Source organism: Cyprinus carpio, chromosome B3 (assembly GCF_018340385.1).
Source record: "Cyprinus carpio isolate SPL01 chromosome B3, ASM1834038v1, whole genome shotgun sequence".
In the NCBI taxonomy this organism is placed as follows: Eukaryota; Metazoa; Chordata; class Actinopteri; order Cypriniformes; family Cyprinidae; genus Cyprinus; species Cyprinus carpio.
In genome coordinates this window covers 23,839,042-23,853,893 of record NC_056599.1, presented here as the reverse complement: position 1 = coordinate 23,853,893, position 14,852 = coordinate 23,839,042, and the positions used below count along the sequence as shown (strand labels likewise).

The 14,852-nt window shown below is 38.4% G+C and overlaps 1 protein-coding gene across 1 annotated transcript in view; it reads right to left on the bottom strand.

Moving 5' to 3' along the window:
• LOC109049677 (liprin-alpha-3-like) overlaps nt 1–11,912 on the bottom strand; it is a 38,518-nt gene extending 26,606 nt beyond the window's left edge. The window contains exons 1-4 of the mRNA XM_042720328.1: nt 11,716–11,912; nt 8,402–9,468; nt 1,583–1,684; nt 353–517 (exon numbers count right to left, since the gene is read on the bottom strand). Coding sequence (XP_042576262.1) covers nt 353–517; nt 1,583–1,684; nt 8,402–8,734 — 600 coding nt within the window. The 5' untranslated portion in view covers nt 8,735–9,468; nt 11,716–11,912. The remainder of the gene's footprint in view (nt 1–352; nt 518–1,582; nt 1,685–8,401; nt 9,469–11,715) is intronic.
• Nucleotides 11,913–14,852: the final 2,940 nt, after the last annotated feature.

Below are 14,852 nucleotides of genomic sequence, written 5' to 3'. Positions count from 1 at the left end.
GAATTAATAGGTTATGTTTTTTGGGTCTTGAAGGGACCAAATGAAACTACTTTTGCATCAGAGAAATAATGGCTTAGATTTAGTTATTTCCCTTCACACAAAGCAATTGTATAGCTTTAGAAGACTTTAAATACAATACACGAGTCATATGGGATACTTTTATGATATTTTTATGGTTCTTTTTGTAATATTTGGAGCTTTAGGCCACCGTTTTCATTATGAGCAGGACTAAGCAGCACAACACAACGAAAACAGAAATCAAAGAACAACTGTGTTCGGAAAACTTCAGATATTTAGATTTATCATCATGCTGACAGTGTAGGACAGGAGAGAGTAGGGAAGGGCTGCTGACCTTTTCGTCCAGGGCTTTATGGTGTTCGAACAGGGACTTGAGGGCCTTGAGCACCTCCACCTCGCTGGAGACTCCAGCAGGAGACTGAGCCTGCCTCTTCACCACAGTCATCCTCAGAGAGCGCTCGTGACGAGACACCAGACACTCCAGATGCTCCAGCAGCAGCTAGACGGCACAGGAAAGAAACAGAGAAAGTAGGAATGTAAACAGGGAGACAGGAGCTAGTTACTACCGTTTTTTTACTCTAGTGAACATTTCCCAGAATAGGATTGACTCCCAGTGAACAGTCTTAGGAGCAGTGTTGGGGGTGACGCAAGTTACATAATCAAATTACATTTTTAAGTAACTAGTAACACATAAATTTAAAATTTTGAAGTTATTTTCAAATAAGTAACACCAGTTACTTTGTTTCCCATGTCTTGACCGACAGCTCTTGTGTTGCCATGTTGAGAGAAATCGGGATTAAGTGCAGAGGCGTTGTGTGTGCTGTAGATCTATACTACACTAAATATGAACATGTATTTACTCATCTCACCTGCAGAAAAAACTGATTCAGTGCTCCCCAAAATGAGTAAAAGCATATACAAACCTCCAATAATTAAATATGTTAAATAAGACAAATATAATTTATGTATTTAATCCCATTTTATTAACCAGTGTCTTTGATGCTGACCTTCGATGATCCAATTCAATCATACTAAACAAAAACGACAATTTTTTGTTTCATTTTTGTTATTGCTGAATAGTGTTGAACTTTCTTCCCAACACTGCTTAGGAGAGTCTTATTATTATTATTATTATTATTATTATTTTTTAAGTCTCACACCTTAAAGAGACTACAAAAATGAATATTTCCACCATTGATCCAAGGAAAAATAGTCAGTTCACTGGACACAAGTTGACCTTGCTACCACAATAGTAATATAAAAGTAAACTGGAATGAAACAAAGAAAATTAAAATTTCGATTTAATGCATTTAAGGGTTAGTAACTAGCTACAGAAAACATCCATTTATGACACTGGATTTCTGACTCTAGTTACTGAGATAAAGCTCTTGTGGAAAAGTCTATATACAGTATATAGTAATGGATATGGTATGAAGTGGAATATCGCACCCCAGTCAAAACATTTCATTAAAAACAAACACCCTAAACACAAAACCACAAACACAGGCAGGGGATATAAAGAGGATGTTTCACACGCACAGATTATGGTTATGGAGTTACTGACCCGTGTATTGTTCCTCTCCGCCTTGAGCTCAGCAATCTCCTCTTCTCTCTCCAGCAGCTGCTCCCGACATACATTCAGCTCTTTGGTCAACACCGCAAACTCCTGCTCACACACACAAACACACACACAACACACAAATCAGCTCAGTTGTGATCTTTACAGGCTCCTAACAATCAACACAAATAAACTGATGAGTGTGTACCCAGTGCAGTGGTCAGCCTGAAATATATTTACGGATCACTCAAACCACACACACATAACACACAATTAAAAAATACACCACATACGTGTGTCCACCGTGTAGTCTGGGCTTCAGACAGCCTGCCTACGAACCACCCACAGACTCACTGACCGTCTGAGACACAGTGCATACACACAACTGAAACACACACTTTCTCAATCTGGCAAGCTCTAATCTGATTGGCTGACTTGACACCATGTCACTAGGTGTAAGAGCCCACAGGGTTTATTATCAGTCTGTCTGAAAAGTTGTGTTTGCAGGAAGTTTAGCTGCTTTGAAGATTAAATAATCACTAGATTTGCCTAGGATTGATAGGTTAGTTATATCAAAACTTTGAAAGACACTATAAATATACATATTTACCAGGGCTGATATTGTTGACTAAGACTATTACAAATTTTGCTGATGAAATTAAGAATATTAAATAATATAAATGCATATTATAATAAAGACTACAATTTAATATGTATTTTTTTTTAATATATATATCCATCAGTGCTGTCAAACGATTAATTGTGATTAATTGCAACTGTAATAAAGGTTTTTGTTTACATTATATGATTATATGTGTGTGTACTGTGTATATTTCTTATGTATATAAAAACACACACATGCATGCATATATTTCAGAAGAATATGTTGTAAAATATATTTATTTATAATATAAATTACATGAATAGAAATATAGGCATGTAAATGCATGTAAATACATTCAAAACATACTGTATGTGTGTGTGTTTATGTATACATAATAAATATACACACATATATTTCAATTCATCACCCAGAAGAGAAGAAACTGTTGAATAGAGTCATTGTTTTTGTTTTCTTTGCGCACAAAAAGTATTCTCGTAGCTTCATAAAATTAAGGTTGAACCACTGATGTCACATGGACTATTTTAACAATGTTTTTACTTCCTTTCTGGGTCTTGAACATGTCAGTTTTGCTGCTGTTCATGCAGGGTCAGAAAGCTCTCAGATTTCATCGAAAATATCTTCAATTGTGTTCTGACGAAGATGAATGAAGGTGTTACAGGTTTGGAACGACATGAGGGTGAGTAATTAATGACAGAATTTTCATTTTTGGGTGAACTAACCATTAACCTTTCAATGAAACCATAAGAATAACAGAAGAGCAGAACACGTTCAGAAAATCTACTGCAATTACAAAAGTTTCGATGACAACAACTTAACACAAGGTGAGGATAACAGTCAGTGCGTGTCTGTGTGAGGGATGCACAGTATACAATAATAAAAAAATACAATAAAAAAGTACAATTAAAAACTAAAAGGCACTGCGGTACGTACCATCATTTGGTCATTTTGTTACCTGACCAAGAGGACAACATGCTGCAATTCAGCACAGTTCAACAGTTTGGGCAGTGAGATATGAATGGAAGTGAGATGAGAACATCTCATGGAATAACATGTCTGATTTTTTAAATCATGTTACTTTTTTTCCCCTGAGTAAATATCTTTTTTATTAAACATACAGAATCAGAATTTTCAGTCTCATAGAATCACAAAATTAATCATGTTTAATAATTTAACACATTAACACTCCCAATTAACAAAACAAAAATACAAATCAAAACAGTATGAATTCCATCTGAAATACTGAGAGGGGGGCTGGTTTAACCACTGGTTTAAATTACATTTCTTAAACATTTTTAATCTATAAATCTAATTTATTAGTATAAACCAAATCCAGACAGGATGCTCAAGAAAAGTAGGCATTTACACTCTTTGCATGGAGAATTTAATGATCATCAAAAGTTAAAATGTATTTCTGTACACGTAAATATGACCATCAGACGAAAATATTTGCTACAGAAGTGAAGAGAAAGATTTCTAAATAGCACATTTGCACTGAGTTTATTTGCACTTCCCATGCGTTTTGTTGTTGTTGTTTTTGTTATAACCTACAGTATGTGTGTAAGCATCTCTTTACCTCCTCCTTTGATATGCGGATACATTTTGCAAACAAATTACAGAGCCCAACTGAATGTGTTAATGCACTGACTTAAAAAACATGAGATTCTGCAAATTACTGATATTATTACTAGTATATATTATTAATTATTTTATTTATTGACAGCCCAGCATCATTTCATCAGTATTCTGAGGCCAGTATCGTAAATGCCCAAATGTTGGTATCGTGTTTGTGCGCGTGTGAGACTGAATCAGAGTTTGTTACTTTTATTACTTCTGTGTGAACAGATGACAAAGTCCACATTCTGAACACTCCAATGAGCAACTCTCGGGTGTAAGGTCTTCATAGCACCATGTTGTGTAAGATGACATATGGCCTAACACGGCTGCCACTGCGAGCCTAAAGCCACAGCATCTTTTTCCAGCCGCCTATATGTGATCGCCTTCCTCAAGAATCACACACCACATACCTTCCCTGTCTTATACGCAGACAGAATGGCCATATTGCATGTGGAATTATGTACTTTGTGTGTCCATTTACTTAAACGCACAGCAGATGTTGCCATTTTATTAGAGAATTCTGAATATGTTTGCGAGATGATGTACAGAAATGCTAATAACTTAACCTAAAAGTGAATCAAATCCTGGATCAATCAAGTCAGCGACTCAGAACAAAAGGAGATTTGAATCCGAGCCAATCTTACTAAGCATTACATTCCCTCCGCAATGCAAACCAAACCCCAATCAAAAGGCCTTTAACAAGCGAAGCACTATTCTCGACCAATCACGTTGCATGTACCTTCAGAGCTCAAATCGGCCAATCATGTTTCCTTTCCTTCGTGATGAATGCGTTCGGTGGGTCACGTCTCCATCCCGTCTATATCTAACTGGCTCACTTTCTGCCAACAGGCAAAAATAGGGGAAGGAAGCTGGAGCAAGGAGGAGGAGAGGAAAGGAGAAGAAGGAGGAGTGGGGGGCTGAGCTTAGGAGTGGTATAGTGGTACACAGATGGTAACTCAGTGGGCCCATAGGACTTTGGCATTGTGGAAAGGTACCTTGCTGAGATTGGACTAGAATTATGTTTGGCACAAGTATGCCAAACACAATTGCGTGATAATGTCCTGCCTTATTTCTCTCTCATTCAAGCTCCTGCTATGGCTCCACTGACACAAAGGACCTCAACAATGGCTTTACGTCCTCTTTTTTTTTTCAGCTTCTTCTCTCATACGCCTAACGCTGATGGGATGCACCGACTGAACCCTGCTTAATGTATCACTGCTCTGTCTGCTTATTTCAGAGAGTGTTTGCATATGTTTGTGTGTGTCAAAGAGAGAGAGATATTGATTCTCCCTCTCTCTGTGTTGCTATGCCCCTTAAATATCCAGTCATTCTCCCAGAAAATGGGTCTCTCTGATACCTGTTATTTCAAGCCACATGTTGGTGGCAGTCTGTCCCAAAATGTTTCCAGTGATACATACATTGATCTTTAATTGGCATACAAATATGGTGCTAGAAATGTATAAAAATGAATATGTTCACAACTATACAGAAGCATAAATGTGTAACCTAATTCACATGAATATGCAAGTGCTTTGATGAATTGTTCAGTGTTTTTGCATTTAATAATTTATTGTTCAGTCTGTATTTGCAAATTGTCACACATTTGTGGGTCGCCTCAGAATTAGCGTTTCTTTACATCATCTCGCAAACATATTCAATTCTGAATATGTAAACATCTAGATGCATTTACTTGAGATGAAAAACTGCAGATTTCGTTTTCATGGAATATATGTGAAATTACTCTCTTACACCATTAGAAAATAGTTTTTTCTTGTTTATGACAAAAAGATAACAATATAATTGGCATATTTTGTTCAACCTATGTTGAAAACGAAAAAAAAAAAAGTTTACTAAAGGGTAAGAAATACTAGCTAATAATATTTATATATTCTGTAAAACAAGCCTGCTTCTGAATGAAAAGACTTTGCACAATTCAGTTAAGTTCAACACTGTGACTCAAGTAGTATCCTGTTGTCTCTCTTCTGTACAATGTGTTTTTATGGAGAAGGAGTAATGTTACGCTGAAATGGTACAATTACACAGGAACACTCGGATGTCACTGCAAACAAATGTACCACCTGAAAATTCAGGTAATGCAACTGAATTTTAATTGAAATCCACACATTATGCAAAGAGCATCTTTTTTTCTCTCCACTAGGAACATTGTGGTCCAGAGAGTTTGGGATATTAGAAGTGACTCCTCATTTTTTACACACACAACCTAACTTCAGGATTCACTTTACTACAAATCAAAGTGGTTGTCGCTCTCAAATTTTGCAGTGTATATGTGTCTTTCAGCACTATATATATATATATATATAACTAAAAGTGCGTGTGACAAACAGGAAGCAAGTATTATAATAGTACCCAAGTAAGCAACTTAAAATACTAAACTAAAAGTGCTGCTTTTATTTTGTTCTTGTGTAAATGTACCATTTAAACATAACACAACTCTCCTATAATAAGACATACTGCAGAGAAAGACTCTTGCATATTACTTGAGTCACCTTGCTTGAGTTGACCATTTGTCAAATGTAGCTGTGAATCAAACCCTGAAAGAAAAATCTCCAAACATCCAAACCCAAATCTAAGGTATCTGATCTTCATAATGTGAAGATTTGCAAATGCAGATTCAACAATCTATTTCTAATATAAAATCATTTGAAAACTCATGAAGACATTTTTAGATTTTGTGTATTTGAATAAGGTTATGCATTTGTGAATATATTCATTTTAATACTGTTCTGACCCAATATACTGTACAGCTGCAATGCCTGACAGATTTTCGTATCGGCCAAGCTCATTACCTCACCTTAAGATGCAATGATGTCATTAAAGGATACAAAACCTACCAATGAAACAACCAGGACTGTTCAAAAGATTATATTCTTCAACAATTCAAAATATAGCGTCCCGAATTCTAAAACAGGTCACAGAATCATAGATAAGCAGATAATCTCAAAAAGATATGTGGAACACCTTAAATTAGATCAGAGGAGACAAAACAGTTCAAGACCTGATGCAAAAAAGTCCGGAAAACCCACAGCAAGTCTGGAAGACGAAGATCAGACAAATATACATACAGACTGCCCAATGCAACAAAAGACATGATACTAACAAGACAAGCTTGGTTCTGACTCTTTAAAATTCTTTTCATCTGTCTGTATGCAACAATACTTATACTTCACTGGCAGCTCATCCTCAGACATGGTTCATCTCATCATGACCTGTTTTTCCAAGCAAAGTATTCAGTCCAAAGGGAATATTCTAGCTTCAACAGATTTTTTAAGCAGCTTTATATTGATAAAATATTGCAAATATAAATGAACAATGTGTACTCTTTCTCCGTGTCTCCTGCACCCGATATATTTGATATATCAATATTTGGTTATCAGTGATTGTTCAGCAAAAGTCAGCTCCATAACCTCTAGAGGATCTGAAGACTTTTGATAGGTTCAGATCTTTTGTTAAAACTACAGATTGAACTTGCGCATTTTCATATTCCTGCCCACAGACAAGTCAGATCACAGGAGCGGCATCAAGATCAAGTGCATTGTGGATGTTGAACTTCTTTAGTCATATATCACAGATTGATCTTTTTTTTCGCATTTCTACTGCATAGACGGCCAAGTTTTATTAAAAGTCATCTTTAAGCTCAAATGACAGCATTTGTGTCATGTTAATTAACACCAAAAAACTCTTTCAACTTTCAACCCTTATCTAAAAAAAACAAAATAGTGTCATTTTAATAAGAATCCATGTGAATTTTGCACAAGGGAAGAAAACAATGCAACTTTTTTGCATTCGCTGTGCTGACCAAACAGAAAGCTGCTTGATTAGAAAGTGACTTCTGTGTGAACTGTGCTTTATACATAGCTAGGCTACTGACAACAGACAATGGACCTTTTTTACCCACAAAATTTGATGTTTTGCTAATATGAATGCACCTTTACAGTAAGAAACTTACAGTGGAAGACAATAGGGCCAATTTGGAGGATTAAAAGCAGAAATGTGAAGCTATAATTTTGCAATCAATTATTCTGTTAAAACTTGTGTATTACTTGAGCATTACTGTAAATCTATATACATTATTGTTTGTGGTGTTGCACTGTCTTGGGAACATTGTAAAATTGGATATAACGTTACACAGAAAAGGTTAGTAAGTGACCTTTTCACACTAAAATCATGTTAACACATATTGTGCACATCTTGTGTTTTTCTTTCTCTTTTCTTATAAAAAAAAAAAAAACGAGTATTTTACAATTTACAGATTGGGCCATTTTGCTTCCATTGTAAGTGCCTCACTTTAACCCAAGGTTTTGCTTTCTTCTTTTTTTTTTTAAGAAAATAAGTGGAAATTATTTCTTGTAGTAATCAACCACAAATGCTGTCATCTGAGCAGACATGTAACTCGGACTGAACCCCAACTATTCCATTAAAATATGTTACTCCAAATGAAGATGATATTTATATGATTTTAAATTAAGGTGCACAATATATCAACATAATTACGAATATTCAGATTAGGAATCTCCTGCAACTTCAAATATTGTTTTAAACACACGTACAGGAGCCCTAATGCGTACCTGAGGCAGTGCGATGGAGAGCTGTCTCTGTAGCGAGTCCTTCTCGTGACCCAGCTCTCGCAGACGTAGCTGTGCCGTGCCGAGACTGTCCTGGGTCTCTCTGAGACTCTCTAGCAGCCGCTCTCTCTCCGTCAGCATGTTCACCATCAGAGACTCCAGATTTCCAGTGCTCCCACCCTCGTCTCCACCACGGGCCTCCCGGCCCCCATAGCCACCACCCATGCCCCCTGCACCACTCCCCATACCCCCACCACCTCCGGCAGGAGAGGACGGGCCTCCTCCACCACCACCCCGCCCGTCCTCCGAGATGGTGGGCATCACCTCACACATCATCTTGAGGCCGTGAACAGGTGCGAGAGTTTAAGGGCGAGTATGTGTATGTCTTGGCCCTACAAGTTTGCAAAGAAGACCTTGCGAGAATCAAAGTGTGGGACTGCGAATCTGACGGTGTTTGCGTGCCTGAGAGCCTACGGCAAAGAAATAAACAACTTGTCATTCATATGCGGGTGTCTAGGATGTGTAGTGTGTGGTCTGTGGAAAATACGTGTGCCTTAACAGTCTGTAATGTGTGTATTGCAGATATGTTATATTATGCGTGCAGTTGTTCTCTCTTTCTTTTCCTCTATATCTTGTCCCTCAGTTAGTGTCTGTTTGAATTCACCCTCAATTCAAGCTTTCTTGGTGGAAACTCCTAATCGCTGTGCTCTTCTTCAAAGGTGGACACGTACTGCCAGTTTATCTGAGTTGTCTTCTTGACAATGAGTTTATTATCCACAGCTTCCTTTCCTTTATTTTTTCCTCAGTGCTCAGGTAGATTCATGAGTTGTGTTGCTATTTCCTGAATGGCTTCAAGGCTCCTGATTGGCTCTTAGTATGTGCTGTTCAAAATCCTTGGCTTGGGTGCGTTTGGGTGGAGCAGCAGGACGTGGTCTCAAGTGGGACAACAGTGGCAGGAGAAAGCAGGAGGGGAAAGTCGCTGGGTCGCAGGGACTGGATTGGGTAAAAGGAAGGGTGGGCATGGAGGAGAGTCTTCTACCCAATGGGTTCAAACTTCAAGTAAAGGAGAGCTAAAGAGGGAAGTAAAGGACAGTGACATTAGCACAAATGGTCAAAGCTGGGCAAGACATGAAGAAATAAAGCATTATACATCAAATCCAGTGAATTCACAGTCTCTGAGTAAACCATTTCAAAACAGTACGTTTCCCGGTAGACTTTAATAGTGCTTTTATTGATAAACTATGGGGATAAAAAAAACGGAAAGACAAGACAGTATACATGGAGAAAATAATACAATAAACAAAACCAAAAAGGCTTCGTACAGCAAGAGGTGAAAGACAACTGTTCTGATAACTTACTTTTGCAATTACTAATAAAACATGCTTTCAATGCAGACCTTTAATGCATTAAATGTTGTAATACAAGTTGTCAGGTAGAACTGGGATAGATAAGTTGGGAATTATCTGTGCTGTTGAGTTACTCTCAGCTGTCATGTAAAGCTTTAAAACATACTGTGATAAAAGACACTAAATGGAAAACAGTAATGCTTAAAAGTAATATGCCAATCTTGACAGTGACATCATTTACATGCATGTAATTTTCTGATTAAGGTTCACATTCCGGGTAAGCCTTTATGCTGAAAACAGATTTCCATATGCTCCAGAAATAGTAACATATTATTTATAATTATTAGTACCAGCATACCCTGAACATTTTTCTGTTTGCTTGAGCCACTTACAGTGCATCACGCATTTTAGTCATTTTGAACAGTAATTTAATCAACTCATGAAATATCTTTCATATCCCAACACACAAGCTATGATTTGCAAAATGTAGGTCATGAGACTCTTACAAATACAGGCCATGATGATTCTTTTAATTGTATAAAATCGTCATTAGAAAAGTAAGTCTTCAATCATTCTGAATCTATAAGTTGTTTATATCTAATATCACAAATTGCCTCTGTTTGGACAAAGATTAAAAAAAGAACATTTAGTTACAGTAAATATTTCTTTATGACCCACAAATCTTAACAATACAAGCATGTGCTATCTAGTTCAGATTTCCAGAAACCAAAACACTGGATTAATCTGGTTATGCCAATCAATGTGTTGGCATGACCCTTGCATAATCACAATATGACCAAATTCTGATTCACATCAGAATATTCCCGTGCACGTAAAAGCACTGAGTGAGAGTCATGGAGTTAGCACTCGAATCACTCGGCTCTTCGACACGAGAGTCAGCACTAGATGGTGGCAGACACATTGGGGAGCATCACACTAAAAATAACATTGTAACCATCGGGTTTTCCCCCTCACAGAAATCTGGGAATGGCATGAAAGAGCGTCCTTTTCCAGTGAATGTGGACACAGAGGAATTTGGGAGAATCAATAGAGCAGCGAGTCCTCTCACAGGCCACAGATCCTGCTAAATACTCCCTGTCTTGCATGTTAACGACGTCCAGGCGAATAAACACAACGCATCATGCAGAACATTCAAATAAACACCCAATTCCATTTGTTTTGTCTCTCTGCCTTTCCATCTGTCTTTCAACCTCCCTCCCTCTCTTTCTCCGACACACACCTATTTCAGATTCCCTTCAACACAGGCAGGCGCCGTTTCCTACAACGCACCGCTTTTATTCTCCGTTCGCCCCTACGGTGTATTCGCTTCTCTAAACAGACTCTGTAAAGCCTATTAGTCAAGAGGCTAATGGATGCGCATGATATACGGAAATGAAATTCATGGTGTGTAACGATCGTGTAGCCTGGCAGCGCTTTGTGTGTGTGTGTGTGTGTGTGTGTGTGTGTGTGTCCGTGGCCGCTGTCTAAACGCAGGAAGAAGGAAGAAACGGGTGTCGTTTAAAGGCAACCCGAGCGTGATTGGATGCTGCTGCTGATCTTATTCCGTACTACCGTGAACGGCTTGATGAAAAGAATAAAAAGCAAGCACCGCTCCGTTCGCCCAAACGACGCTCAGTGTAAATTGGGCTGGATGTATGTGTTGACGTATTCCTCCGCCGCTCGCCTCGCTTCACCGTGATATATGTGCCGTCTCTCTTCTGCAGATACGCGACTGGACATGCCGTCGAAATGAAACGCTTACATTTGCACTAGTCTAATGAAGAACGCATCGTGTCATTTCTTCAAATGTCGCTATTTTATGCTCTTCCTCCCATCCTTTCGCCTCGCCCCCTCCTCCTCCCAAGTCCTCCATCATCATCCCCCTCCTCATCTCCACAGCTGGGCGATATCACACACACAGGCATGCATATATGAGAAAATGCATGCGATGCTGAAATATGCACCGCTCACCGTTGTCATCGTCGAGAGTAAACGCTAGACATCATCATCATTTCATCCCCGTCGACCCCATCGGAGCGCAGCGCTTTTGGGTGCCCAGTTATCAGCCTCCCCCCTTCCCTCTTCCTCTTCCTCACACATGTAACGACGGCACCGAGCGAGCAAACGTTACACCTATCCACAGACAACCCCAGTCTCTCTCTCTCTCTCTCCCTCTCTCTCTCCCCCTCCCTCTCGATGTAAAGGTGCTGGCTCTTAAAGAAACACTCAGCGGTCACAAACACGAGCTGTTGCTAGGGCCACTGTAACTGTGAGATAGCATGCCTGTAAATGACACGGTCCAGCACCTTTCCTCGCGTAAGAGGATGGACGTGTTATTTTAAGAGCGATGCTTGAACATTCATGAGCGTAAGGTCCAAATGGTCAGCGGCGCTGGGTACCACTGAGAACTTTAGGCGCTCTCTGTGTGTCGCCACATCCACTCCCTCTACCGGGAGCTTTCGGTATTGCGCCTCCGCACTTGTTAATTATCACATCCTTTTTTTTTTTCAGCGTTGCATTGCATCATCACTCAAGTGCGGCTTTTACTGGGTTTTAAAATGTTGAGTTTACGATAATTGTGTTTAGAGATTAAATTAATATTTTGCATAATATTCATATCCAGTCCACTTGTCTGGCAACACCAGCAACATTAGGCTACTCTCTAGTCTATAAAGCATTTTATATATATATATATATATATATATATATATAATATATAAGAATATATATATATATATATATATATATATATATAATAACTTTATTTAAACATACACATTTTCCAAGAACACACCTGAGTATTGCACGAGTGGTTAAATTGGTGTATATAAAGTGTAGCCTATAGCTGTTATGTAAAGTTTTTCGTGAGGGTCGAAATTTATAGAAACTTCTCTCAGCCTAAATTTGCAAAGTATGCTGCTCTCGTGCATCTTAAATTGTATTTTTTCCCCTCATGTCTAGTACAACGAGCTAACCGTTAATCATCTTACAGACATTTTCAACAAAACATAATATTTTTCTGTGATTACATCTGAGATTTTAAAATGCATAATTAAGATATTTTCCCGTCCAATATCGACCTAAAACGCACGAGTGGTTACCTCCCGTTCACATTTATTATTAAATCTGAATTTAATTACACACAGACTTCCAATATAAATTATTTTTAGCTTTTGAAACATCTGAAAGTGCCGTCGAAACATTTATATTTAAAATAGTAAAAATAGTAGCCTATTTGTAACACCAACCCTACCTCGACTGCATTTGGAAAGGTTCAGACTCTGCTCAGAAAGCCCATAATTCGTAAGCTTGAGAAAAAACTTTCTTCTACAAAAATGTTAATAATTTGTGATGTATATAGCCTATGTTTTATATCTTGTCGTGAAACAATCATAATAAGAAGCTGTCCGAATGACTTAGTGCGTGCGCTCGAGGAAAACCAAATTACGCGCGACGCGTCTTGAGCCGAGAAGCCCCTTTCAGTGGTGGAGGCCACAGACACAAATGCCACAAGCGAATGAAAAACAGACACCGGTGACTTCTCCACCAATAAACCAGACGACGAGGAGGGCTTCTGCATTGATAAACGCCAATAAAACGGGGGGAGAGCAGGGTGGAGCTACGAGAAGGGTCCCGAAAGGGGTGACGTAATGTGTTTTTAGAGGATGATGTCATCGTTTGCACAAGGAGAGGATTTAAAGACACAGCTGTGTCGCGGTACAACTTGCAGCTGGAGAAGTGCTGCACAAGAACAAAGTGGGGGGTGTCTGCTTTTGCACCAATCCAAATCAAAAAGCCTCGAATTATATTTTCTAAGCTTTTTCTTCTCATTTTGAGAACCCCAAAAGCACGGTATGACTTCATATAACATTTTTACATAGCACACTCATATCAAGGTGCCAAAATCAATGTGCGCCTTAAGCATAACACTACTCTTGTGCATTACAATATATCAGTAACTTGCATAGCTTGTGCTACTAGCATCTCTACCCATGCACAGCTGGTCACCATGGCAACAGAGGCAACATGGTGTTTATCAGAGTGTCTTTTGGAGGTGCAGCATCACAGCCTTTCAAGCCAGTGAGCACTTAGGGAAAGAGATAAGGACAGGACACTGCTGAGGTACACTGGCATATAACCAACCCTAGTCCTCATGGGTTCAGGAAAAGTTCAGGATGAGCAGCTGGTCACAACAAAGCCTCCAATTTAAGAAGACCCTAAATGATGTAACATTACAATAACTAAGGGGGATTTTTTAGTTCACCCACAAATTTTGTCATCTCTTGCTCACCCTCACGTTGTTCCAAATCTGTATACCTTTATATTCTTCTATGAAACACAAAAGAAGATATTTTGAAGTTAAGTCTGTAAATAAAAATAGTTTTTTTGGTTACTACTGATTTGCGTCAAGTGACTGAACAAAAGAACAAAATATCATTTATATTCTACAGAAGATGGAAATTATGAGTGATTTCATTTGTGAACTATCCCTTTAAGAGGTTTGATGCTTAAAATATATAGGTCTTTATTGGCTGGTTTCCATGAAGAACCTTTATACATTCATGGAATCCCTCAAGTCCACAAAATGTTCTTTTAAAGGCTCTAAAAAAAGGTTCTTTTTTGGCATCTATGATTCCATGAAGAACCTTTAAAGGGTTACTCCATTGCAAAATGAAAATTTTGTCATTAATCACTTACTCCCATGTCGTTCCAAACCCGTAAAAGCTTCATTCGTCTTCGGAACACAATTTAAGATATTTTGGATGAAAACCTGGAGGCTTGAGACTGTCCCATAGACTGCCAAATAAGTAACACTGTCAAGGTCCAGGAAAGTATGAAAAGCATCGTCAGAATAGTCAGTGATTCAACCGTAACATTATGAAGCAACCAGAATACTTTTTTGTACACATTTGCCAAATTTGCCAAAATGACGCTATGCTGATTTGGAGAGACACAGAGGAGAGGAATTGTTGAATAAAGTCGTTATTTTTGTTTTCTTTGTGTACAAAAAAGTATTCTTGTCACTTCATAACATTACGGTTGAATCACTGATGGCAGATGGAGTATTCTGACGATGTCTTTCATGCTTTCCTGGACCTTGACACTGA